This window comes from Microtus oregoni, unplaced genomic scaffold (genome assembly GCF_018167655.1).
Source record: "Microtus oregoni isolate MIOR12 unplaced genomic scaffold, Mior012 000034F_ref0000314, whole genome shotgun sequence".
Taxonomy (NCBI): domain Eukaryota; kingdom Metazoa; phylum Chordata; class Mammalia; order Rodentia; family Cricetidae; genus Microtus; species Microtus oregoni.
In genome coordinates, this window is record NW_024543093.1 from 11,882,663 (window position 1) to 11,910,607 (window position 27,945).

The 27,945-nt window shown below is 47.2% G+C and overlaps 1 protein-coding gene across 14 annotated transcripts in view; it reads left to right on the forward strand.

Moving 5' to 3' along the window:
- The window catches only part of Myt1l (myelin transcription factor 1 like), a 401,242-nt gene extending 374,436 nt beyond the window's left edge, over positions 1-26,806 (forward strand). For 12 of the 14 annotated variants that reach the window (XM_041630189.1, XM_041630195.1, XM_041630198.1 and 9 more), the window contains 4 exons: positions 14,279-14,370; positions 17,858-17,961; positions 23,519-23,662; positions 23,964-26,806. In XM_041630189.1, coding sequence (XP_041486123.1) covers positions 14,279-14,370; positions 17,858-17,961; positions 23,519-23,662; positions 23,964-24,104 — 481 coding nt within the window. In that variant the 3' untranslated portion in view covers positions 24,105-26,806. The remainder of the gene's footprint in view (positions 1-14,278; positions 14,371-17,857; positions 17,962-23,518; positions 23,663-23,963) is intronic. The other 2 variants (XM_041630196.1, XM_041630197.1) reach the window with 1 other exon arrangement.
- Positions 26,807-27,945: the final 1,139 nt, after the last annotated feature.

Here is a 27,945-nt window from a genome sequence, read left to right on the forward strand (position 1 = left end):
GCCTTAATGCCCTCCACGGAGTTCCTCTTCCTATAACTTCAGCTAACAGTAACATTTAAAGATGGTACAGAGCCCTGATGTGAGTCAGGGCTCATGTTTCTAGCATGACAAAGATAAAGTTTCATACCCTGACTAAAGTTAAGCACCCATGGTTATAGACTGTCCAAGTTGCAGACAGGCCTAAGAAGAGGTGGGGCATTCTGTGCACCCCCTCCCCCAGAGGAGCTTCTTGACTTCTTAGTAAGGAGTCTGAGGTGTGGCTCGGTGGAGTTTATTCCACCCTCTAAGTCTGCAGTTCATTTGGCACAATAGACTCTAGGAAGAACCTGCTATTCACAAACTGTCCTCAAGGATCCCGAGGAAAGGAGGAGGAGCACTGGAGCTTGAAAACCATGGTGATGAGGAGTAGCCAGCAATACAACCTGTCCTTCTTCCCAAATATACAAGTGTCTTTGCTGTGAGGCAAACTCCAGCTCACCCACCACCCTTCTGAATCTTCCCTCAAAGGTGCATCTCTCTGAGAACTCCATCTTCTTGTCCCTTCCTCATGGTGCTTTCTTCATCTTATTATTGGTGGAGATGGTGCTTTGGCATGGAGAAGTAGTGCATCATGATCATGTGTGTATACCATGATCATGTGTGTACACCATGCACGGTGCACATCACGTGCTCTGCAGTGTGTCTACTGTCCGTAACCCATGCACAGTGCACATCACATGCTCTGCAGTGTGTCTACTGTCTGTACCCCATGCACGGTGCACATCACATGCTCTGCAGTGTGTCTACTGTCTGTACCCCATGCACGGTGCACATCACATGCTCTGCAGTGTGTCTACTGTCTGTACCCCATGCACGGTGCACATCACATGCTCTGCAGTGTGTCTACTGTCTGTACCCCATGCACGGTGCACATCACATGCTCTGCAGTGTGTCTACTGTCTGTACCCCATGCACGGTGCACATCACGTGCTCTGCAGTGTGTCTACTGTCTGTACCCCATGCACGGTGCACATCACGTGCTCTGCAGTATGTCTACTGTCCGTAGCCCATGCACGGTGCACATCACATGCTCTGCAGTGTGTCTACTGTCTGTACCCCATGCACAGTGCACATCACATGCTCTGCAGTGTGTCTACTGTCTGTACCCCATGCACAGTGCACATCACATGCTCTGCAGTGTGTCTACTGTCTGTACCCCATGCACGGTGCACATCACATGCTCTGCAGTGTGTCTACTGTCTGTAGCTGATACATGGTGCACATCACGTGCTCTGCAGTGTGTCTACTGTCTGTACCCCATGCACAGTGCACATCACATGCTCTGCAGTGTGTCTACTGTCTGTACCCCATGCACAGTGCACATCACATGCTCTGCAGTGTGTCTACTGTCTGTACCCCATGCACAGTGCACATCACATGCTCTGCAGTGTGTCTACTGTCTGTACCCCATGCACGGTGCACATCACATGCTCTGCAGTGTGTCTACTGTCTGTAGCTGATACATGGTGCACATCACGTGCTCTGCAGTGTGTCTACTGTCTGTACCCCATGCACGGTGCACATCACGTGCTCTGCAGTGTGTTCATTTTCTGTACACCACCCATGGTGCATACTACAGGCTCTACCATGTCTTTACTTTCACTGATGCTCTTTTCCACAGGGGTTTGTCCCCATGGGTCCATCTGTAGTCAGACCATCTGACTGTTACAGCTACATGTCACTGTCAGGGCCAAGGGATCCATCTGTGTCCTGAGAACCAATGTAGGCTGCTAGTTGTTGACATTTCTGAATGGGTATTAAATTGTGATGGTCAAAGCCACTGACATGAGCCACTCAGTTCCTTTCAAAAACAAGGCAAATGCTGAGAGACAAAGTAGAAACCCCCAAGAGGAAGCTAGTAGATAGTACTATAATGGTTGTATTATCAGATATTGGTGAAGAATATCATGGTTTTATATAAGAGGAAGTGGAAGCCTAGACATGAGACAGGAAAATGATTCTTCCTCTCCCTGGCAACCTTAGAACCCAACCACATCAGAACCAACCAAACCAGAGTGCAGTACAGTCCATACGTACAGAAAGCTTCATCAAACCAGCATGTGGATACTCACTAAGGCCAAGTTCCATGCAGGGCACAGCAGTAAGACATGGACTCAACTCAGAGCCACCTTGAAGGTCTCAGACTCAGGGCAGATGGAGTGGGACACATGCAAAGAAAAGGCAGAACATACGACACTTGGAGCGGGAGCCTGAGTGGAAACTGGATGCTCTCTGGAAAACCAAGGCATTTTGAGAATTCCTCCAGGGAAATGTTGGCCTTCAGCAATGCTCTCTCTCTTGAACAACTAATGCTACATTAGCCATTCCCTTTACTCAGGGACATAAGTGGAGATACTTCAGCCATAGAGCCAAAGGAGTTCAGGTGTGTTCTGCAAAGCTGCATCTCAAGGTGTGTTCCTTGGGGAAAGGAGACTATGCTAAGAGGAGGGGATGTTACACAGCAACAGGGTAACCCAGCACCAGCAACTCCAAAGAGAAGGCTCTCATCCCCAGGGGTGAGTGAGCCCAGATGGATGCAGACAATGGAGGGAGTTGTGATGAGGTCTTTAGATGAAGCCTTGCTTTTGTGGTTCTACAGAAGGCATAGAAGATTAGAAAAGGCAGTAAGAGGCAGGAGGAGGAACTGAGAGATGGGATGCTGAACAAAGGGATATGTGGTCCCAGACACAGCAGGACTAGGAAAAACTGGAGCATTGGGCACAGAAAAGAACTAAGTTTTAAAGCAGGGCATATCAGTGGACACTGGAAACTGTAACAAAATGTTAGGAGGCTGAAACTATTCTCTATGCCGTGGAATTCTCTATTCCTGAAGTAAGATGGAATTAAGATGGAGGCCTTGCCTTGGGGGCTGCTGATAAGAACCATTTCCTCCTTTGCAGTGCCTTCCCAGGGTAGAGAGAGTATAAGCCCTTTTTATAGGAACACCAATCTGATTGGGTCAGGACCCGTCTCATTAAGGATTCTGTATCATGATACATCCCCATGGAGTAGGTTCATGGATGGGGAGGTGGGGATGTTGACCATATCAGCTGGGTGTGGTGGTAACTGCAGGCCAGGAGGGAAGGGGTCAGAAGTTAAAGGGTATCCTCAGCTGCACATGAAGCTGAAAGCTAGCCTTGGATACATGAAACCCAAACAAAAACAGCAACCGAAACTATGTGATCTGGGATAGAGACATGGATTGGTGGTTAAACTGCTCTTGCAGAGAACTGGGCTCAGTTCCCAGCAACCACATCAGGTGACTGTAACACCAGACCCAGGGAATCCAGTATCCTCTTCTGGACTCTGTAGGCACCTGACCTCATGTACACACACACACACACACACACACACACACACACACACACACACCTTTAAAATAAAACTAAACCTTATTTTTAGAATGTGAACTTGAGCCACACAAACATCAAGACTGTGACAGAAGAAATCTATGGTAGATTCATCTTAGCCATGTTGTCTTGAGATTGTCTGTCACTATAGACAAGACATGGCCACCAGACATCTGGAAATAGCGGAGGGAAGATCCCCAGTAAGATCAGCATCTGCTCACACAGAGGTCTGTGGCTGATTAGGAGCAGAAGTAGCATGGGGAGAGTTCTGCTTAGGAGACCTCTGGGAAAAGTCTCTTGGCTAGTGGGCTGGTGAGGTCAGTGGTGAGACACCAAGGACACAGTAGCATTGAGACCAGGCTCCATATCAGGGCAGGCCCACCACAAAGAAAAAAAAAACCCAAAAAACCCTTTTATCACAATGGCCACATGACTGAGAGGGCCTCAAGGTGGAGTTTTAAATGATGGTTAAACTCCAAAATTGGAAATGTTTCGACGTGGGTACCCCTCATTCTGTGAAGGGCTTACGCAGAGGGCTGGGGGCCGAAATCAGACCGCTGTAAGTCCAGTCAGTAACAGTCCCCAGGTAGTCACAGTGGACGTTTCCAAAGCCCAGACCAAAGGGAGGGAGAGAAAGTAACGGAAGGGGGGAAACACTTGTCAAAAGAGAAGGAAAAGAGCAATTGAGGACATGATCCATGGAACAAATGAAGCCCAATCTTGGTGTGGGGGGGGGGGAATGCTGTGACTATCTGTGAGAGCACCTGGGGAGGGGACATGGGCATACTGTGGAGGAGGGGAAGCTAGGATGCTCTGAATTTCCTTCATGTAGAAGAGGGACTTGGAGGTGAATATATGGCTCCAGTCGGGTTCCTCGTGTTCTTGGTGTGTGCTAAGCCATTGCCATCTCCCCATCTCAGTGCTGTGCAAAATGTGCATGTATCGTGTCTCTATCCATATGAGGAACGTGCTCTAGTGTTGCTTGAGATAGGACACTGTGTTCCCTCCTATCGTGCGTATCTGAGGACCTGCAGCGTATAGTAGCCTGGTGAGTGCCACTAGGTAGGTGCAGAAGAGTGGGAGGAAGACAAATGTGGGAAATACCTCTGCCAGGTCCCAACTGGCTTGAGCCTCCATCTTCTGGGAAAGCTTCAGTAGATCTGGGCAGCATTAGCAAAGGACCTGCACACAGCAGCTTCACAACATCTAGAACCCACTATCCATGTGTGAGTGCAGGCAGCTTCTCCATCCCAGGAGCCAACCCACCTCAAGTTACTTGTGTTCTGAATGCATGTACACTTTTCCCTGTCACTCTTCCCAAAGCAGCCCATAGTATTGGTTTCCCCAGAAGTTGTATTGTTGTTAAGATTTGTTTTTATTTCTTATTATGTGTATGTCTATGTGTGTTGTGGGGGCAGTTCTATGCATATGTGAATGCAGGTGTCCATGGAGTCCAAAAGAGGGCATCAGATTGTCGGGAACAGCAGGTGGTTATGAGCATCTCAGTGCTGGTGCTCGGGAACACACTCAGGTCATCCGCAGTAGTGCGAACATGTGACTCCTGAGCCATCTTTCCAGCCCCTCATGCCCTCTCTGAAACAGTTACTTCATATGAGTAGTATAAACATGTGAAGGAGATTTAAGGAGAAAGGCATAGCTCTGTGGTAGATGGCTTGCCCTATGCTCAAGGCCCGAGGTTCACTTCTCAGGACCACAGAAAAAGAAGTGGAAAGGAGGATGGCGAATACTGCACCAGTCCATGAAATGAATGCATTTGTGAGTGTTGATATCTGATTGGGGCTTTGAAAACAATCTCAAATACTGAAGAATAAGTATGTTCTAAGTGAGCACCCTCATTTACTGTCCCCTCAGTTCTAATTACACAAGGAAACCAGAAAGAGTCCCTGTAAGGCGGGTAGTTTTGTAAGTAAGACATGTTTTCTTTAGAGGCATTACATAGACCTCCCTGGCCTTGAGCTAGGCATGAAGCCCCCACAGTTTTTCTAGAGTGTTTGTTTGGCTTCCCAGAACCTTGGCAAAGCAGACTTCCAATGAGACATTTATTTCTCTCTATAAATGGCAGACCAGCAGAGGACAGGAGAGTGGATTTCAGGTGTCTTCAACACTTCCCAAGGGATGTAGAGGTTTGTGGTGGTGGCAGTGGTTGATGTTGTACTGTTTGTGGTGCCAGTGGTTTTAGTTGTGTGGTATTTGTAGTGTTGTGCTTGTAATGGTGATTGTGGTGCTGATGATGGTGATGGTCCTGGCTGTGGTAACTGTTACAGTATGGTGCGTGTTCTGGCTATGGTTGTGCTAGCTGTAGAAGCTGTGATTGGGATGAGTCTTGCCTTATTGTGGTTGTTATTACAGGGCCTGTGGTGGCAGATGTTGTGGTGATTGTGGCTGTGGAAGTGTGGTTGTGATTGAGGGAGCTGTGGTTGTGGAGGCTGTGGTGATGCTGGTTGTGGTGTTTGTGCTTGTGAGGACTGTGTGAATGGTTGTTTGTAGTGCTGGTGGTTGTAATATTTATCGCAGTGGCAATTTGTTGTTGGTGGTATTAGTCACTATGACTGTTGCTGTTGCCACCATTGCAACAGCCTTCACCATCCCCACAACCACCTCAGCCATACAGCCTGATAGTTACCCATTCATGCGCATACCAGAGCAGTCTCTGCAGCAGAGCTATTCTCATTTAGCTCTTCTTCCCATGTCTCATTGCTCCTGGAGCAAAAGCAGCCTATATGTCTAGACAGGAAGAAGATGGGAACATGAGAAGGTTTTGCAAGAAAGCTGATGTGTCAACAGATGGGACTGGAAATCATTCCAAGGCACCCATCAAACCAGTGAGCACTGGGAAGTTTAAGTCATAGAAATTTCCCTTCGTTACTAGTGTGGAACTAGCAGAAACCTTGAAGGCAGCCCTTTTCAGGCCCAAGGACTCCGTCACCCCAAGCTCTGCTTTCCTCTGTCGTCTCAAGCCTTTCTCTCCTTGTCCTGTTGTCTGATATGGGTAGAGTTACATTAGGGCCACACTAACTTTATCTTATCCTTAAAGACTCTTTCTAAATAATGCTATACTGAAATAACTCTCACAGCTTGAAATGTCAGCCTTTCCTATATCCAGAATCCCTAGGCCTTCCCTGAGCCACATGCACCCCAGTAAAAGGAGGTGGAGAACCTTGGTAACAAGTGCTCTGCTCTGCAGACTGGAAACAGCCAAATCGCGACAGAAAACAGGAGCCAGAGGTACAGTGAGGAGGCCCTACCTCCTTCTTGGCCTCAAATTCCAGGTGAGACACTGACCACTCCTGCAAACCTGCAATCCCTGCCAAGTCCAGCCCTCTAGAAAAGGGGCCTGAATCTCCACTAGAGCCAGCAGCCAAGCAAGAAATGCTGATGATCACTGGCACCTATGAGAGGGAACCAGAGCCAAGAACCTCAGCCAGTTAAGGGGAGTGTTGCTCTTCTTAACAGAACCTGAAGCAAACCAACCCAAAAAGGAGAGGTGAAGCAGAAAGCAACAACAACAAGGCAAACAAAAATCAGAAATACCAGGGAAACAAAAGAAATATTTTTCAAGCTTATCATTTGTCGTCAGGCATAAAAGATGGAAGAGTATTAAAGTATATTATATTTATAGCCCATAGGGATACATATTTTTTAAAATCCTAAGTACAAAAGAAGGATTACTGGGAATGTTCAGGTGCAAAATTGATGACATCTCCCATGAATTGTAAAGAGATAACAGAATGCCATAAAATACATTTCAGAAGAATGCATGAATAGTTCAGGAGGACTAGTATCCAGCTACTAAAGAGTGCTGGAGAAAAACAAGCAAACATACAAAAAACAGAGCTGAGAAAATTACCAAAGAAATAAAGCAAGGAAAGTTCCCGGGTACAGATTCTGAGCACTCGGGAAAGACCTTGTTGAGAAACCAGAAAATGAGGGAAGTTTCCCGTCAAGCGTTCCCAGAGAAATGGCTCCCATAGGAGATATGGATGTGGCAAGAAAGGGGTTTCTCCACTAGGGCGAGGAAGCTTGGTACATCCATCAGGGCTCCACTGACACTTCTGGCTAAGTATTTTCCATGGGAAGCCTGTCTCTTCTCAAAGTCTGCCAGCTAAGTTTTCCCTCTTCACTTTCTTGAAATAACTCAGGTCGGTTTTGCTCACCACAGATATCCTCACGACAATACACAGTGCTGGATGAAATAATAAACAGCTGGAAACAGCAGCTTTTCCACACTGACACACAGAACTGACTATCACAAACAAAATCCGGGATGAGGGAAGATGGAAGAAGAGGACAGGAGAAGGGAGGAGAGAAGAGGGGAGATCAGGGGAACAGGGGACTCAGCAAGAACATGGGGAAATAGAAAGCAGTGGAGTCTCCTCTGCCCCTCGTGCCTCTGGCCGGTGTTCTCTCCTGTACCACTGAACCACGTCAGAACTCAGCTTGCTTCCCCACACCAGCTCCCACTGCTCTCTGGCCTTCTTCATAGCCCTTTGTAGGTGCTCTCCATGAAAGCCATCAGAGGCACAAGCTTCAGGGTACTGTCCTTAAATCCAGTACCCTCAGCAGAGAGGTCAGCTCTCCGGTCACCAGCCTCTGCAGCTCCATCTGTCATTCTAATGCTGGCCGTTCCTAAGCTTCAGGCTGCCCAGCTCCACCCCATCCATGGCTGCTCTTTACCCAGCAGCTAAATACTCAAAGGGAAATATCTGCCAGACTTCCTTCCCATCTCTGTTTGGACAAAAGTGTGATATCCCGAGTTAGGGAGCCAGTGGTTCACAGGCATTAGCCCAGCAACTCCAGATCTCCTAGGAACCCTGCCAATATCACCTGTCCCTCAGGGAAAATGCAGAAAAACCACAGAAGACAGGACTCAAGCTGCTGTTGGCAACTGCTGTAGCACAGCATCTCGTTGCTATTATTAGTGCCTCCTTTTGTCCATTGAGTGCTGCCGCACGTGGGACCACCATACAAACATTGAATGAATGGCTGAAAATGGGAAATTCAACGACCATATGTGGTCCTCTTTGTAGCCCAGGCTGATCTTGAATTGGATGGAGATCTGCCTACCTCGTGTGTGACTATGCTCAGCCCCTGGCACGGTTCTTGGCACTCTTGTAGTGTTCCAATGGTCACTACTGCTCGGTAACTCCAACACTGACATTGTAGGAGAACGCCAGCCTCTTTGATGTCCCCAAGCTTTGTGACTGAGGAGGCAGGCTCTGGTTCCACCAACTGAAAAAGCTAAATCACTTGGGTAGCAAGAACTTGGATCTGGGTGGTTGGTCACACAACAAGTTCCAAGTACATACTAATTGGTTGGTGAAGGCTGTTGGAAGAGAAGTGACCTACACAGAGGCAGTGGATGCTGCCCCTCTCCTATCTCTAAAGGCTCTAGAAGCTGAACCTGGTTTTGCTGATCCCCAGTGAACTCTCTGATTCCATACTACCCCGGGGAACCATTCTCCATCTTGTATGTTATTTTGTGGTCTTCTAAGGCACAGTCCGTCATTGAATTTTACGTGGGGTCTTAAAGTGTCCATTCTCTACCTCTGAACTCATCATTCTCTCATTGATTTATAGCTGCTTCCACCCAGGGTGGACTCTAAAGCCAGTGGGTGAAAATGGGTCATGTATCTGCATCTCCTCCAGCCCCTGCTACCTTTCAAGTCTGTGCTGGGCAGCTGTCCTCAGAAGCACAAGTGAGCTGTAGGTTTTCTGTGTTTGCTATGGCCCTGTCTAGAGCTGTATGTGGAAGTGGCCATCCCAAGGGGTTCCTCAGACACAGTATAACTCTAAAGTACCTGAGGGAAGCCCCATAGTCCCCTAACATGGCATAGAGAGGGAAATCATAGAGCAAGAAACCCAGGCCTCCGCCAGTGTGGTCACAGTGCAAGACCTGGGGGAAACAAGCAATACCAGCCAGGCTCTCTGGGTCTCTGAGCTGATCACGTGGTTGGTGCTGCATCCAGGCATCCAGACACCCTGTTTCCCCATGTATCCTGGCTGTCTGCCTGACACAGAAGTACCTGAAATTCTCTCTCCAAATACTCTGGAGCTTCCTGTTTGGCACAGATTTGAAGCTAAAATCTTTCAAATTATGGATTAAGAGGGATCACAGGGCTTCCCTCCAATTGAGACAAAGAGAGGCAGGAAATCTATGGGGCTCACCATCTTCTTGCCTCTTCCTCATGGTGCTTCTCTCAGCTGGTCATCAGTAGAAATGCAGTTGTGGTGTGGAGAAGCTCAGCATGGCCACACGTGTATCTGGGTGCAGGTGAAGATTCTCCAGGAGACTAATGTACTGATGCATACTGGGAGCTTTTTCTCCTCCTTGTGCCACCACTAAAACTCTTGCTGGGTCCTACAGTGATACCTGGTGCCAGACTAGTACCCCAGGTAAGGAAGAATGAGGAAATGGGCATTAACTATGAGTTGCCCAGAATTTCTAAGCATTGAAACTGCAAATCTAAGCTCAGAAGCCTCCTGTCTTCATTGAAAGCACACTAGGCCCCTTCACTCAAATCTTGCTTTCTGTGGCAGGGAGGCTGGCTATGTGCTTCTTGCCTGGAGCAGGTGTGTGTGGAGTGCCCTCCACTCTCCTAGGGTCAGCCTGAGTACTGCCATGCGAAGAGGAGACTACGTGAGTGACCAGCAGATGGCAGTATGTCTGCATGGATTCGACACTACCCGGGGTCTGAGCCAAGAAGCTCAGGGCTCACTTTCAAATTTGACCCCTTGGGAAATAGATTTACGGGTTGGAGTGGCAGGAACTGAATGAGATATTGGAGCAGGATGCCGCGTTCTTTGGGTCTGCTTCTGTTTCCTGATTCGGTTTCTCAAACTCCCACCAGGCCTCATCCTCCTGTGAAACAGTTACTCACCATTCCCACCAGGTGGAGCTATTCACTGAAGACAGAAAAGCCACATAAAATTACCATTTCTAGGCTTTATGTTCAGTTCAATGTGAGGTGCCATTTTTGTTTGTTTGTCTTTTATTTCTTCTTACAAATGTAAAAAGGAAGATTTGGGGATTCTGGGCAGAAAATACCCGAGGGCTATACTGAAGCAGAGTGGCCCAGAATCCATCTGGCTTTCTCCTGAGGACTCCAAAGAAAGGAACACTGCCTTAAGTCCAAAGCTCTACTTCAGGAGACCTTGACTAGCTCCTGATACAGCAGATCCACTGGGTAGCACTTGGGAACTCACCGGAAATGGATTCTGGAATCCTCATTGTAGAGAAAACAGAAGAAACTAGAGACATTCTCGTAGGTGGGAACCCAGATCATGTCCCATGAAAGCTGAATCTGAGGGGTGGGGGCCGGGGGGCGTATCATCTGCTGCCATTTTTGACCCCATCATTGACTACATGCAATTTTACTGAAGTCTACAAAGGCACTCTGAAATTCCTGGTGTGATACGCTCTTGGTCTAGGAACAGCCTGAGATGCACAGGTATGATGTCTGGGAGTATGTTCCCTGAGGGCTGCAGGTGTCCTGAATTGAGAGAGGAAACCTGACCTGGGTGGAGACTGTGTCAGAGGCTTCCTGAAGAACATGGTCCTATTTCATAGATAATTTGGATGAAAAGAAAGAAAGTTGCATTGTCAGTACACAGTGTTGGGGCAGGAAAATAAGACCAGAGGGCCCATGGATCTATGCAGAGATGCAGAGAGGAGCCACTCGGATGCAGAACCTTCCACTGACAGTGTGGGCACTTAGGAAACACTGGTCTTAAGGATCTGAAGAAACAAGCTGAGGTCTCAGGACCATTTCACAGGGTGTGTGGTGTGTTAGATTAAGCCCTGCAGTTCCATTAGGAGACATACATGGGCCCCAGGGAAGGTGACCAAGGCAGGGCTCTGGAACCCAGCACTCCACACTCTGAAACTCTCTGTCCAGCTTCCTGAAAATCAGATGCAAGAATGGCCAGAGGCTTTCCTCGGAGAAGATGGTAACTGCCATAATTTGGTAGATTCATGCTCTGTGGGGCTGAGCCAGGCCTGAGGCTGGAGCAAGGTGCTGTCCTTGTCCATAACCACAGTCCTGGGAATATCTGCAGGAAGCTTTACTAGCTCCTCATGCCCATGCCAGACCTACCCTGGCACTGGGGATGGGTAGCTTCATCAGACACCAGACCAGAAGCTCTCATTTCAGGAACTGACTAGCAAGACTAACTCAGTAATGTGCAGAAGTTACTGCAGTCATTAAACATACGCCCAGTTCTAGTATGACTTTACTCTCCTTTCACAAGTGAACCAACACAGCTCTACAACACATGCCCCTGCTACATCCTCACCAACAGCTGACAGAGATCCCACAGATCACACTGTGGCTGGGGCCCCTTGTCCCTGGGCTGCCATAGCTATCATTTATATTAATTATTTTTCATGTATAATATGAGCCATACAGTGGCATACCCCAGGCATTACATGTTTGTTACAAGCAAAGCTGTAAACGATACCCCACCCCAGCAAAGCTGGTTATATCTGAGCTCGGTGCTTATGATTATACACAGAAATGGTGCTGATAATATATCTGTGAGCAAGCAGCTGCTGCAGAGTCTGGCTGTAGGAGACTTCTGTTATTTCAGAGTGAGGTCCTTCTAATTTTCCAGAGAAATCTAACTGTAAAGCAGTTGCTTGGTCCCATGACAATGGCCTCATCCAACACCTCGTGTTTGTACAAGCACACAGTGATACACTCACTTGCACAGATCACCTGGCATTGCATTTTTCCAAGCACACGAAGGGGCCAAGGGAATGGGACTGGGACTGTTTTGTGTGAGAAGCAGCAGCAGCAGCAGCAAAGGTGGTGTGAGACTGGCTTTTCAGTAAGAAAACATGCCAAGAGCAGTCTCCTGGAGCCTGCAGGCCCGCTCCCCAGTGGTAGAAATCTAAGCAGTAGACTTAGTCTAGCCTCAACTGACCTTGACCTCTTCTTGTGACTGGAACTGTTCTTGAATTCCTAATCTTTCTGCATCTGCCATCCAAGTGCTAGGATCATAGGAATGTGCCACCATACCCAGGCCAACATGGCAAGGTTTTACTTTTGGGGGAGGGTCTTCACAAGTCCTCCACTGCTCTTCACTTATGAGTCTGAAGTGCACAGTCAGAGGTGACTTTATCAAGACAATGGGGAACTTTAGTTTCAGCACCCCACTGCGGTCGGATTTCAGAACCGTATTGGGATCTATACATGGCTGAGGGCCTTGAAGGAATCATGAGTAGGTGATGGTCTGTGACTGCCTGATGGGGTCCTCCTTTCCCTGTGGGGTCCTCCTTTCCCTGTGGGGTCCTCCTTTCCCGGTGGGGTCCTCCTTTCCTTGTGGGGTCCTCCTTTCCCGGTGGGGTTCTCCTTTCCCGGTGGGGTCCTCCTTTCCCTGTGGGGTCCTCCTTTCCCTGTGGGGTCCTCCTTTCCCTGTGGGGTCCTCCTTTCCCTGTGGGGTCCTCCTTTCCCTGTGGGGTCCTCCTTTCCCGATGGGGTCCTCCTTTCCCTGTGGGGTCCTCCTTTCCCGGTGGGGTTCTCCTTTCCCGACGGGGTCCTCCTTTCCCGGCGGGGTCCTCCTTTCCCAGCGGGGTCCTCCTTTCCCGACAGGGTCCTCCTTTCCCTGTGGGGTCCTCCTTTCCTTGTGGGGTCCTCCTTTCCCTGTTACACTGCCAGCGGAAGAGCCTGTGTTTTGATGGGCATGAGGAGGCCCACATATTCCATTCATGGAGAAGAGCTCTGTATAAAGGGCATGCCTTTCTGGCTCCAGCAGACACTCAGCCAGGGGAGCCACTCTGCAAAGGCCCCATCAGACATGTCCATCAGAGGTGCAGTGGAGAGCGAGGGTGGAACTAGATTAGGCATGGTAATTAAAGAATCGCCAGAGAGCCATGTATTTATTACTGTGACCAAGAGGAACTGGTGTGTGTGTGGGGGGGGGGGGGATCACTTTGGCTCATGGTCCAGAGGAAGCAGTCTATTATGGAAGGAAGGCATGGTGGCAGCAGCTGTTCAAGGCTGTGGGGGTGAGAACTTGCTCACATCTGGGTACATCAGGGTGCAGAGAAAAGGGAATGCACTCAGCTGTCTCCTTCTTCTAAAACCTTTCCTGTTTAGTCTAGAATTCTGGTATGTGGAATGGTATTGCCGACATTTGAGATGACTCTTTCCTCCTCAGTTAGGACTCTGGAAATGCCTTCCTTTGAAGGTATTTCACAACCGGAGGTGTGACTCCTAGGCAATTCCAAATCTAGTAATAGCGATAATGCAGAAGAACCATTACGGCGGGGCCACCTTAAAACCAGGCTGCACTGCTGGCTGAGTAACAAGTTTCAGAAACCATGCTGACAGTATTGTAATTGACTTTATATCTGCTTCCATCCCAAGCAGTTTGTGGAGGGATGGGGTGAAGGGAAGCTTGCTATCGGGTCATGATAACCAAAGCTGGCTCGAACATTCTTACACTACTTTGTTTTTATGCGTTTGAGATTGGGTTGGACCTTATTATTACATAAATTTGATGCTGCTCACAAGAAACAACTTTTTAAGAAATATAATCACCTCATAGAAGCTGCAAAAACTATGAGTTATACCAGAAGGAGCGAGCATGTGTCCCTTCATCTCATATGCCCGTTCTGGAGATCCCAGTCCTGAGGCGACACTAACCATGCACCCACGATCAATCAGCCCATGAGTATGCTCATGTATGTATAGACCACGCTACCCTTGTGTGTATGTGCTGGCACATGGCGCCATTCATCTGTGTTTCTCAGCAGCCCTGTGATAGCAGTTGAACTGATAAAGAAACACTGACACACCACCTGTCACTGCAGAGCTTGGGCTCTGCTGAAGCCCATGGCTAACAGCCATCTCTTGTCTTATTAACAGCTTGTCAGGATGTCCAAGAGCCACCTCAGCAATGAAGAAAGCAAAGCTGTCTGGAGAACAGATGCTGACTATTAAGCAGCGAGCCAGCAATGGTAACCACACCCTGGGGTCCCCAGCATTCCTGCTGTTTAGAGAGGTGGGATGTCACTGCCTGCCATCTCTGCATCAGTGACTTAGCCCACTGTTCTGAGACCACAGAAGCAGAGATAGATAGACTAGCCTCTATCCCATATCCCAGGATCTCCAGCACTGGGTCAGCTTTCTCACCAAAACCATGGCACACCTTTCCTTCCTCTTTCCTTGGGCTCCCGTTCTTAAACCTGTAACCAAGGAGCCAGCATTAGAGCTCTAAGGACATAAAACAAGGGTAGCTGCCTCCTTCCGGCCCTCTCCTCCCTCTCAGCATGTTCAATAACTGATTGTCTTGAATTCATCTTCAAAGTCCACCCACTTCAAGAAGCCCTACTGCTGCTAACTAGTTTTATGTGTATACAAAGTTTACCAAGGAAGATCAGAGACTTGGGGAGGATTTTGTACCATCTAAGCCACATTAGTCAATAGATCCTGGACACACCCCATAATCTTATCCTCTTGACTTTTGGATCCCATAAACAGTTCAGCCACTAGCTAAAACTAATTTGTAAGCTCAGAGTCAATGCTGTGGCATGTTTAGAGTTATCTATAGATAAGCACGAAGAGAGGCAGCAGCTAAGTGCAGTCCAAGCCAAGATGGATGAATGCTCCAACCTGTCATCCAAGCCAAGATGGAGGATTGTTCTGCCTTGTTGTCTGGGGTCTCAAACTGTAAATGAGTTTCTTCTTATGGTATAGCTATGTGTTTTCTTTGTGTATCTGTTGGTGAGTTTTCTTGTGGGAACAGGTCCTCAGGCATAGAGATGAAACACTGACTAGTGTCTCTGAGAGTATGAAGCCATGATGTCCCTTGCAGAAGGGATGCCTCCTGTGGGAAACATTAATATGCTTCAGGATGTGGGTTTAATTTTGACCCATGGACTAAAGAGTCTTTCTTAAAAACACACAGGACAGGGTTGGGGAAGAAAGCTCGGTAGGTAGTCTCTGCTCTTCAAACATGAAGACATATATTTGGCTTCCTAGAACCCATGAGAAATGCCAGTGGTGAGAGCATGTTCCTGTAACCCTAGAGCTATGAGGAAAGAAGACAAGCAGATCCCCGAAGCTCATTGGCTAGCCCGGATAGCCCAGTCAGTGAGCTTCTAGTTCAGTCATTGATTCTTTTAAAAAAGGAGAAAGAGAAAACAACCAAATAAAGACATCTACAACAGAACTTGAGCCTACACACACACACACACACACACACACACACACACACACACACCTCTTTTACACATAACACCACACATAAGCAATAAATAAATAAAATAAAATAAAATAAAAGCACATAGAAGAAACACATAGGACATGTCAGTTATTGAGGAGCTGACCAGAACCAGGATGTCTGTGTCTGGCAGCACCTCCTAAGTCTCCCTAAAACCTGCGGCTCAGCACTCAACCGAGCTGGTTCTAGTAAGAGACCCAGTGCTTAGTACTCACCTAAGCTGGCTCCAGTAACCGCTAAGCAGAAACTGTGAGGAAGATTTGCAAACTGGTGGGGTGTCCCCACCAAGGAACAGAAAGTGTCCTTACTCAGAAGCTGTCACCCTGAAGCAGGGAAGGTAGACTCTGAGGCCCCTTTCGTATGACACATCTTAACTCAGAGCTCTGGATGCACTACAAATATAGTAGCCAGGGCTGAGAGATCCTCACCAGACTGATGGATTCACGATGGCATCCCAATTCAGACCCTGAACCCTAAGTTACACCTCTGGTCAATGGCTGTCTCCTCTAACCCCAGCAGAAGGACAATTACGGTGTGCAGATATGTAGGCTTATAATTTCATATTATTTGATAGAACCTTTTCTCTGCCAGTGATAGGGATAAATACTAGCCTGTGGCTCATCATTCTCCAGAGACGTCCCCATAGATGTGGTACAAGCTTAGGGACTTGAGGTGCTGTGAGCCCGTGTCCCTTCAACCCAATACAAAGGCCAGGGAAATAGAGGTCAACTAGAGTTTCTGCTTTCCAGAAGGCCTGGGACCCATCTGCATGCTCTCTTCTTGAAGCCCCAAATAGTCAGCATGAAGAACTTGCACTGAGACACCTGCAGGCAATGTCCACCACTCTCTTGCTCACTAAGAAGCCAAGTTCCTTGCCAGAGAGAAGATAGGCGCTGAACTCCAGTGAGGCAGCAGGCACTGGCTAGACATTGAGCACTGCGTCTTACAGACTAGGCCTGGCACTAAGGCAGACATCTCTTAGTAGCTCACTCAAAAACTGTACCCACAGGATACTCATTAGTGAAGGAAGTGGCCATTAGACAAGGGCCAGTTCAAGGGAGATGAGAATGAAGAAGCTTGGGGACAAACGTGCATGTCCTAGAGAAGGGACAGCTCACACTGGACAGTGCTATCCAGACAGCATGAGCTTCAGACTTCCACCCTCTGTTGGCAGCTCTGTTTGTTTTAACCCTTTGTCTTACAGTAAAACATTTTTGTTTTCTACCCATCAAGAGCAGCCCCAAAGGCTCAACCACCACAGACCTGTCTCTTTTTCTTCTCTTCCTGGACTCTTGGCCAAATTCTACCTCTCTTCAGCCAGGCTTCAGTTCTGAAGTGTCCCTGGCCTCCATGTGGGCCCTCTGTCTGCAAAGTTTAAAAACAGATTCTGTAAGGTCTGGCCTACCGCATTATTATCCATTGGTCGGCAGGAGGGGCAAGTGACCAGTAATAGCCACAAGCCCAGGACTGTCATGTTTGAGGATAATGGCACCTGTAATTCTTCTGTACTTTGTGTGTCCTCAACCGTGTAAAAGCACATAGTCCTAAACAAGAGGATCCCTGTCACATTGGCATTGACTATACAAAGGTGCCAGCAGTAGATCACAGCAGACCCGATGTTGGAAATGCCTTTTGTTAACACAGTATTAGTCATGTGCCTGGGTTCTCCAGGGCTGGCCTAAGAAGACACATAGGCCCTTGCACATTGGCAGTCACTGGCCTGGACTGCTCAGCCTGAGGTAGTCAGGTTCACACCCTTCCCAACTTGTGAACTCTGGGATCAGAGTCTCTTAGGGCTCCATGTGGAAGCCTGGTGTGCCCAGGATGATAGAATCAAAACTGAGCATGGTAGGATGCTAAGCACAAAAAGTGGCGAGGGGTATAACTAGGCATAGCAAGAGTCTACAAAGCAACTTCTGCCCAGCATCAAAAGGCCAGATCCTAAGGCTTTGGGCATTCAGCTGGAGCTCTTACCAATCAGTACAAAAGCTGTCTTACCAAGGTTCTTTCTAAAAGGGCTTCACGTTCTCTAAGTTCCTTGGTCATACAGCAAACTGGGATAAGGGAAAAAAAGACATGCACACAGTAACTCTTTATAAATTCAATGATACATTTCCCGAGAAAATTCAATTTCATGTGGAAAAGAACAGAGAAAACAATGTCTTTCTGCTGCAATGTTTTCAGGCACGTTAGCTCTAACATGATGATTTTTGCCATTCCAGGTATAGAAAATGATGAAGAAATTAAGCAGTTAGATGAAGAGATAAAGGAGCTTAATGAGTCCAATTCCCAAATGGAGGCCGACATGATCAAACTCAGAACTCAGGTAACAGTTTGTGAAGCCGCAATCCTAACTCCAGCGTGGACCCTGCTTCTTGTTCTCTGTGGTTTCTGTCTCTGCTGTGACGGAGAAAGTGTGTCCCTATGTACTTAAGGTGGCCTAGAGCTCCTGTGATGCTCCGGTATCGACTTTCAGAGCATTGGACTTACATACATATCCCTAGCTCCAGTGCTAGATCCAGTATGAAACTTTCAAATCTACTTCTCACAGAGCTACAACCCTTGTCCTGATGACAAACCCGAGTTCTAGGCCTGTGATGCCTCAGCTCTAGTATTAGCAATTTAGCTTCAGTTCTTGTCTTAACAAGAAGTCTCTGTCCTAGTAGGGATTTGTGCTGTTGCTTGGAGAAGGACTGGAAGCACCTCCTGGGGAAGGTGCAGTTTCTTTGTTTTCCCGTGTGTTGTCCACCTACCTATGTATGTTTCTGTGTCCGACAAGACCCATTTGTGGGTAGCCATTCCCAGAGTACCACTGTTCTATGAAAGATGTGGGTTTTCTCTCAAGGGGTTTAGGCCCTGGTGCTATTTGATCATTTTGCATCATCAGCAGTGATGGTGGAAGCTCCTAAGATTTCTAAGAAGCATTGCCTATTGCCTGTGTCTCTTAGCATGTGGGCTGGTGGGAAGCTGGTCATGCATTATATTGAATTCCCAGGGTTTCATGGCCGACTGGAAGGGCAAGAGAAGTTCTTGGAGCACTTGCATGAGTGTCTACTAACAGAGGAGCCTTCCCAGCCCTGCGTGACAATCACTGTGGCAGCATGGACACACATGTCACACATGCCCACTCGGATCCTGAGTGAGGCACTTTTCTCCTCTTAGACTGCACATTAAGGTAGAGGTAAACCGGAAACAGACTGAGGCTGAAATAACTTCTGTCAGGATCACACTAGAACCAGATCTGGACAAAGTCACAGCAGTGTGGTTTCACTTAGGTGACTGAAGTCCTGCTCAGGAAGAGCCACGGCTTAACTCTGGCAAAAAACTAGGTCTTTGGCCCTATATAAAGTTGGGTCAAGAGTCCTAAGTGCCCAGACACCTCTCTGGGCCAGCAGAATGACCAAGGACAAAATGCACTTTATTCCAATTCATTGGTAGTCAATGCAGCAAAGGGGATGGGGCTCAGGGTGTGTTGGGCACCCAGCCGAGCCCTCCCAGACCTGAGTGTCAATTTAGCAAGTTAAGTACAACACATTTCATCCAGTCCAACTCAGTTCTCATCCACTGTGTATCAGTTTTTAGCAACTTATACAGAGATTCAAGCAGAGAGCTACCAAAGTGAGCTTAGCACACTCTGAACCAAGGAAAACAGAGAAATTGAATATATGCCTGGTAAAGAACAATGAAGAGACTACGACTTAGGGAACAAGGCCCTGGGGCAGGGGCAGGGACAGGAGGAGTGAGATGGATGTAACCTGTCCCTGAGTGGCTGGGAGATGGTTCTGGAGGAAGAGAGGATGCCATGGTGATAGGAAGGGAACATTCTAGCACAGAAAATGCAGAGGCAGCAGGAGGAGGGTTCACATTGGAAACCTGTCTGTAAAGATCCTGTCCCCTGTTGGGAATGGCAGTTGGGCTCATCAGTTTTATTGGGGAGGGAGAAGAGAAAGGGATGCTAGGACACAAGAGAGAAATTCTATCTCAGACAAGATTGCTAATGAGAAATAACCTGGCATCCGGCTCGGTACTTCCCAGCTCTGCCTCTGCTCCGTTGACTGGCCTGCAGCACAGCTGCTGCATTTCTGAACTACTCATCAGACTGTGATTTGTTTTCTCTGTGATCTAAAATTCTCTATGTAACTCAGTCTCGGTCTAAGCTCTGCACACCTCCCTTGATCCCACTTCAGTCTCCTGTGGTCGACAGCAAGAGGACCACTTTGCTGCGGAGCCTTCCTGAGGTCTCTCCCCCAGTGGCCTCACAATGGGTGTATTCCCTGTCTGTGCATGTTCGGCACACTGGTCTTGGTTCTTACCAGCCAGGAATCATAGAGCAAATGTGTTGGCTTCTGGAGCCCACAGCCTTTGTCATAATAGTTCTGTTCCAAGCTCTTGGCTGCTGCTCTGTCTGGCACTGTGTGTGAGTTAAACAAGCACATAACACATCACAAAATGATGTCATTCTGTTGGGTTTACAGTAGCCACTGAAAGTAGCAAAAGAGGCTCACATGCGTCTCGAAAAATGGGCCTTGAACTGTCTTTGATCTCTAATAGCTCCTTTTGACAGAGGCCATCCTGGAAAACACTTGGGCCAGGCAGGTAGACATGAGACTTACTCCAGAGGAATAAATCTGTGGTGTGTAATTGCCCTTTGAAGACCTCCATCTTGGCTTAAACATGTCTCAAACCTCATGACCTCCTGTCATGAAGACAGAGGATCTGAGGGTCCCCAGAGATCAGATCAATGCTATCTGAGTAAAGAGCCAGTGTTCTTCCCTGAGGTCCAAAACAGGTACATTCTGACCCAGCCTCAGCCTACAGCCTGTCTCTGAAGGTGGTAAAGGCTCTTCACATACCACTGTTGGGGACCAGTACTTTGGGGAAAGCCTGGGGTCAGGGAAAGAGATGCCCCCTCCCCATATACTCTCTCAGTAGCACTCTGACTCAGCGAATGACCCCTGTGTTTCATAGCTTTGACACCAATCATATTAAGCACCCCAGGAAAACATGTATCTTGCTGCCCTTGTATAAAAGGCTCCTGCTAATCTGAAGAACAAGGGAACTAGAAAAATAAGAAAAATAACTAGGAATCCAGGGCTAATTATCAGAGTGGATTCCCAGGGTCATGGTACCATACCATAGGCCTCAGACATGGAGATCTGAGTCTGCAGGGGAAACTGAGTTCAAGGCCCACTTGGAAGTTGGAAAGTCAAATAGCTGAGAGGAAGGAGGCCAGGCTGTGAGACTTAGAGGTGGTTACAGTTCTTTGTATCCAGACACCCCTCTGAATGCCCCACCCATGCTTCTGGATGGTCCAGGTACCTTACACATGGGCCAGGTGTGTGTCTGAACAACCTGGGGCCGGCTGGGTTAGTCTACACCTGGAGGTTGGAATTTCTAGGCCACAGCTGCAGCTTGAGCCCCTTTTCTGATTAGAACTTGTGCCAGGCATTACCACAGTCTCCATAGCTCCCTGTGTGTCTTAGTGGCATCTACACATGAGATTGGTTTATTTGGGGAACAATGCAGCTTGAGTCTATCTCCTCGTGGGTGGTGCTCCTGGAAGTGATGGGCTGTATCTGACTGGAAAGATGCGTAGCCTCCCTTAGACGCATGAGTGGGAAATGCAGGGTAGAGGGAAAATTGATCTGAAATAGCTAGGGAACGTTGGTCAGTATATCTAGGCATAACCTGAGACTGACCCATTCAGGCTGCTCTGACCACTCCTTTGAAGTCAGGCTGACTACACCCATTGCATAGCAGAGAGAAAGCTGCATAGAGAGGTGGAACTAGAGCCCTGAGAGGTTTCCTGAGGTAGGGGACCATGGAGGGTATAGGGCCCTAGGCATAAATGTGAGGGGTTGGATGCTGGGGACCCATGTGACCAATAGTTAAAGCGTAACTTCCCGGCGAAGCCATGATATCTATTCAAGGAGCTACCAGGGTCACTCACTGTCCCTACTTCCACCCTCTCCCTCTGCTCTGCCTCCTGCCTGAAGTGTTTGACATCTCTGGCTATCCTGTTACCTCTTTGAATTATATTTTAATCACAGGAATCACACTTTTAGGATCAGTTGCCTAGAACACAGGAAGCACCACACTAACTGGGTATAGTTATACCTGATTGTAATACCAGCACTTGGAAGATCAGAAGTTCAAGGTTGCCCTTAGCTACATGATAAGTTTGAGTCTAGTCTGCACCACATAAGACCCTGTCAAGGAAAGGAAAGGGAAAGGGAGAAAGAAGGAAGGAAGGAGGCCCCTTCACAGATTGATATGCTGGCTCTAAGGAATAGAGCTCTCTAGAAGAGCACGTCTTTATTCATGGCCCAAGGATGGCTGCCCCTGGGGCCTCCTTCTTTCACAGTGACTGCTCACACATCCACTTCAGAGCCTGCAAGGTATCACAGGGATGGTAGCTTAATACTGTTCTATTGCTATGAGGAGACCCCATGACTACGGCAACTCTTTTAAAGGAAAGCGTTTAATTGGAGGCTTGTATCCAGTGTGAGGGTTTAGCCCGTTGTCATCATGGTGAAGAGCATGGCATCAGACATGGCAGGCATCCTGCTAGAGAAGCAGCTGAGCTACATCCTGATCCACAAGCAGAGTGGGTGGGGAGAGAGGGACTGGGCCTGGCATGGGTTTTTGAAACCTCAAAACCCACTCCCAGTGACATACTTCCTCCAACAAGGCCATACCTACTTCAACAAGACCACACCTCCTAATCCCTGTCAAGTCCTTGGTAACTAAGCATTCAACTATATGAGCCTACAGGGGCCATTCTTATTCAGACCAACACAGATGGAAACATTAATGTGGCTCAAAACAAAACAAAAAACAAAAACAAACCAGAAAGTTGACCAGGGTATCAAGGGAGGAAAACATATATATATGGTTTCAAGGGATCCCCCCTCCTGCCCCCATAGGACAAAGGGAACATGTTCCTTCCATGGAGAAGTTGCACTAACACTGCTGCTCTGTCTCTCGGATATGCCGAGTATCTCTCAGAGTGTCATAGGCCCTGGCTAGAGGTGAGAGGTGAGAGGTGGGAGCTTAGAACTCAAGCCAAGTGCAGTTAGAAGTTGACAAGAAAATGGGGAGAGGAGAAAATACGGGAAAGAGGGATAGAGATGCTCATGAGAGAGGAACTCAGTGTAGGGGACACATGACAAGTGCTGAGCATGGAGCATCTCTGCTTCCTGTCCATGGGAAATGGAGGATTCCCCTGCTATTAGTACTCAAGCCCTTGACCTTGGCAATTCTCCATCTCTCCCAGATCTGTGGGTCGCAACCCTTTTGGGGGTTAAACAGTCCTTTCACAGGGGTCACCTAAAGACCCTTGGAAACCATAGATATTTACATTATGATTCATAACCTAGCAACATTACAGTTACGAGGTAGCAGTGAAAATGTTACGGTTGGGTCATCACAACATGAAGAACATAAAGGCATTAGGAAGGTTGAGAACCACTGTCTTAGAAGAGGAGGCAGACCAACAGACCAGTCAAGCCTCCACATGCATACACTCATAACCACTTGCATGGACACAGAGCACCATCAGAGCAGACAGTAACACCACAGAAGGAAATTGACATCAGTTCTAGAGATTCCTGGGGTTCCCACAAGACAGCAGGGACAGATGGCCAGATAAGAGTTCCCAGACTGGAGAACATTCTGTGGGGAAAGCAAGCAGACAGGACACCTCCATAGCTGCTGTGGCCAACACCAAGTGCTCAGATGTAAAGACACAAAGACACAAATCCAGGTCTCCAAGATGCAGCCTCTGCTTCTGTCATTATTCTACAACCTCATCCCTCACAGACAGTGTGCATGCTCCCAGCAGCCTGCCTTATGTTACATATCACCCAAATGTGTGATTTCAGATCACCACAATGGAGAGCAACCTAAAGACGATTGAGGAGGAGAACAAAGTCATTGAGCAGCAGAATGAGTCGCTCCTGCATGAGCTGGCCAACCTGAGCCAGTCCCTGATCCACAGCCTTGCCAACATCCAGCTGCCTCACATGGTAAGTGACTGAGCTAGGTGAGCGCCTCGGAGCCTCCGCGGTCCACCTCACTGAGTAGATGTCTGTTTCATTGTCCATGGTCCTTCAGCTTTTGGTTGTTTTTGGTCACCACCCTGAAACCATACCGTTAACCACTAGGAACATTGGTGGGGCTGATCGTATAACATTGAGTGTGCTCTGAGTAGGCCTGTTAAGTATTATGGAAACAGTGGCTCTATGCTATGATACTGTTTTATGCTTTTGTGAATATACTATTCAGAAAATAAAAGTTGTATATGAACTACTATTTAATATCTCGTAGGATCCAATCAATGAACAAAATTTTGATGCTTACGTGACTACTTTGACGGAAATGTATACAAATCAAGATCGTTATCAGAGTCCAGAAAATAAAGCCCTACTGGAAAATATAAAGCAGGCTGTGAGAGGAATTCAGGTCTGAACAGCTGCTCTAGTGGTGACTCATGCTTAAAGAGGATGCCTCTTGTTTCTTGCTGCTGTAACCTACCAGAAAGTGTTATATATTTATTTCTGTCGGAACAGTGTTATGCTCCAAGACTTCATAATGGTTTTGTGTGCTCTCGAGATAGTACCTGCAGACTAGTTTTGGATACATTCACATTTTGTACGTTTTCATATAAGCTGACATAGTGTGATTTGCCATGTAATGTTTATAGCTGCTGCTGTCTGCACATTTGGGGGTCTCTATATTTCTGAAGAGGTAAGCTGATCAAAATAGAGTGTAAATTCTTTTTAATGCTTTAGTGATTAAATGTTTTAGTATTTTGAACTGAAATGGACAAAAAAAGAAAAAGGAAAAAAAAGCAGGTTTGAATGATCACTTTGTGGCCTTCTGGCCACTTTTAGATGTTATCATTTTGCCTCAGGTTGGAGGACTTTGTGGAATTTAAGAAATACATTTTGTGTGCATATTGTTTCATAGCAAGAATTGGTTGCAAAAAATGCTTTATTTTTGAACAATGCTTGGAAATATTATGTGACTTTTTTGTTTGTTTGTTTTAGGAGGATGGTGTATGGTGGGGGCAATAAATGAGGTTTTTTGCATTCCAAGGAAATGGCATATGGATTAACTATAAGAAATGAAATAAGTAATTTATTGTAAGACAACATCAAGCCATGGAAACTTGGCAGAAGATTCAAAGCAGCTTAAACAGCACTTTTAATTAACTCCTAGACATTCCATGGTGGGACTGTGGAAACCCCGTTAACACAGGAGCTTGTCAGAGGTGGACAACATGAAGATTTCCTTTGCATTTTCAGTAACCTTTGGAGCACCCTTCTCTTATTTCTCCTAGAGCCCTGTGCCCCTCTGAACTGTCACCACAATATAGCTTACCTAGCAGAAGTTGATTGTTTTTCAATTTGAGAAAAAAAGGTAATTTAAGCATTTCTCTCCCCTTTTCACTTTCACAAATCATCTCCACTCGCTATTCTTGGTTCACATCTGAGGATGAAGGCTAACGGCTGTGATTGATTGTCCCGGTTACTGGATGGGATTCTCTGCTGGGCGGGTGGGAAAGCAGCTCTACCCTTCCCTCCCCCTCCCTGCCCCAACTCTGACTTTGAATAAGCCTTGGTCCTATTCAGAACACTCTGGACACCAAGGCCAAGGACGGTCACGTTCTGCCCTCGCTGGGTCCAGCTGACTCTAGCATCTGCACAGCCTTGTTTGGTTTATGGTGACCTAACCTGAGAAGGAATGCAATCAGATTTTAAAGTTACTAAATATACTTCGGCACTTTTTTACTTTAAACTAGATCATCCTAGTCTTGTTGATACCTTTGAAATTTGATGGTTTCATTCCAAATGACTGCACTATATGTATGCATACGGCCACTTTTGATTGCTGTGCCCCCTTCTGAGTAGTCTTTGACAATGTGTTGTGTTCCCCGATGTCGACTTGATTTCCTTTTATTAGCATCTCTCTCTTCCATGTCTTGATGTTATGCAGGAAGTACAAAAGTACTTTAAAATTTTGTTATGAAATAAAAAGATGGGTTTTGTAAAAATAAAAAAAAAATATTTTTAGCAGAACAGGACTTACAGGGTCATTGTCCCCACAACGTGCCAGCCGGCTCTTTGCACTCGCCTTGTCCTATATGTCCACACGGAGGTGTGCAATCCTGTGTCCGTCGCCTTGGGACACTGAAGTGGATGGGCTGTAGAGGAGCCCTCAAGGCTGACCCAATACGGTTACCAAGGGAGACTACAGGGATCTCACGACAAATATTCTGATACAATACTCAACCTCGGTATATATATATATGTATATGTATAAATAGAAGAATATCCCAGCGGCACTTTATACTGTTCACTGTACAAAAGCTTACAGTTTTCCACAAGGACTTTAATAACTAGCTGGGGAAAAGATTATGTAATTACTTGGGGCTCTGCAGGACCTTCTCTGTCCAGCGCCTCCTTTCTGTTGTGCGATTAGTTGTAGCTGCCATGCTCAGAATTGCCTTTTTGAGAGCTGAAGCAAGGTGCTTACTGTCACCTGATGCCATACACATGGTCCCAGGCCCTCACCCGGGGGGGGGACGGGGAGGGGCTCTGTTCATAGCGGCACATGCATTTCCCCACCGCGTCTTGTCTGCAGCTTCTTGGCCAATGTAGTAATGCTTTTAGTAGAGTAATAGGTAGTATCAGTTTGGATTCTTATTGTTATCACCTATGTACAATGGAGAGGGGTTCTAAGCACAAATCTGCTGCTCATGTAACGTTGGTACATAATATCAAATCAAAAGTTATCTGTGACTATATATAGGGATCACACAGTGTCACATGTTAGAATGCTGACCTTCCACATGGGGTTATTGTGAGTCATCAGAGCATATTTATTATAACTTATTGTTCATATTCATTTCTAAGTTAATTTAAGTAATCATTTATTAAGACAGAATTTTGTATAAACTATTTATTGTGCTCTCTGTGGAACTGAAGTTTGATTTATTTTTGTACTACACGGCATGGGTTTGTTGACACTTTAATTTTGCTATAAATGTGTGGAATCACAAGTTGCTGTGATACTTCATTTTTAAATTGTGAACTTTGTACAAACTTTGTCATGCTGATGTGAACACATCTTACTCTGAATAAAAAGGTGTTGCCACGTTTGTAGCACGAAGGATCTCTGTTGGGTCTGAGTCTTCACTGGAGCCTGGAGTGCCATCTGGGCCCCTAGAGTCCTTGCCTCTGCTCTCTTGCCTTTGGCCTGGTACTACCAGGTTGGGCTGGGACTTGTGTGGATGGATGTGAGTCCTTGTGCATCCTGCTTGCTGTGCTCAGAAAGCAATGCTGCCCCTTTACTGTTGTTCCTGCCCCCCCCCCAGCTGAGATCCAGCCTGATGCTGAAATTGCCTCGGTGCCCATGTCTCCCAGCAGCTCGGTCCCCTTCTACACCTCTCACTGGGAACGACACTGCTGTTAGTGACCGTAGCCAGATCCAGAATGCCCTGCTGGACCACAGTGGCTTTCCCAGATCTTCCCTACCTAGAACTCAGTCTGTGATAACACGCTGGTTCAGGTACCTGCTCATCATGACAGTTCTGTGAGTCTCCCAGGACACTCAGGCATCAAGAGGCCAGCCTGATTACTTCAGAAAATGTCCCACACTGGCTTCTGTGACTGCAGCCTCCTGGCTGATTCATTTTCGAGGAGTGCTTTGTCCTTACACACGCAGAGCACATACATGGCATCACGGGCTGTCATTGGTTACTAAACCCAGGCTCACAAAGGATGCAGTGCTGCTTGCAGGCTGTTGGCTAGGAGCTGAGCGACAAAGACACCTACAAAACACGACCAGCTCTGCAAATACCACACACACATCATTCTATTAACAAACTGTTAAAATTCAGCAGTACCCCCTCTAGCGTGCACAGCCCCTTAACACACAGAGTCTAAGGAAGTAGACCCTGGAATCTTGGTTAATCTGGAACCCCACTCCCTGTGGAACCTTCTGCTGCACACCCAGGGTCAAGTGAACTCCTCAAACCCTGTTCTAGCAGACAGCTTCTTGGAGAGCTGGCAGCAGCAAGAAGGCCGGAGCCATTGTTGATCTCTTCCAGTGCAAGCCAGTGAGTCACGGTGACTCTTACCCTGTGTCTTTCATTTCTGCCTTAGACCTGCCTATGAGTTCTATCAGATCTCACCATTTGAAACAGAAAGGCTAGTGAAGGGCAGCTAGCTGTCCATGGCTGAGGTCAGCCAGCCTTGGAGCAACCCTAGAAGGAAGGTCATTATTTCAAACAGTTTAAATAATG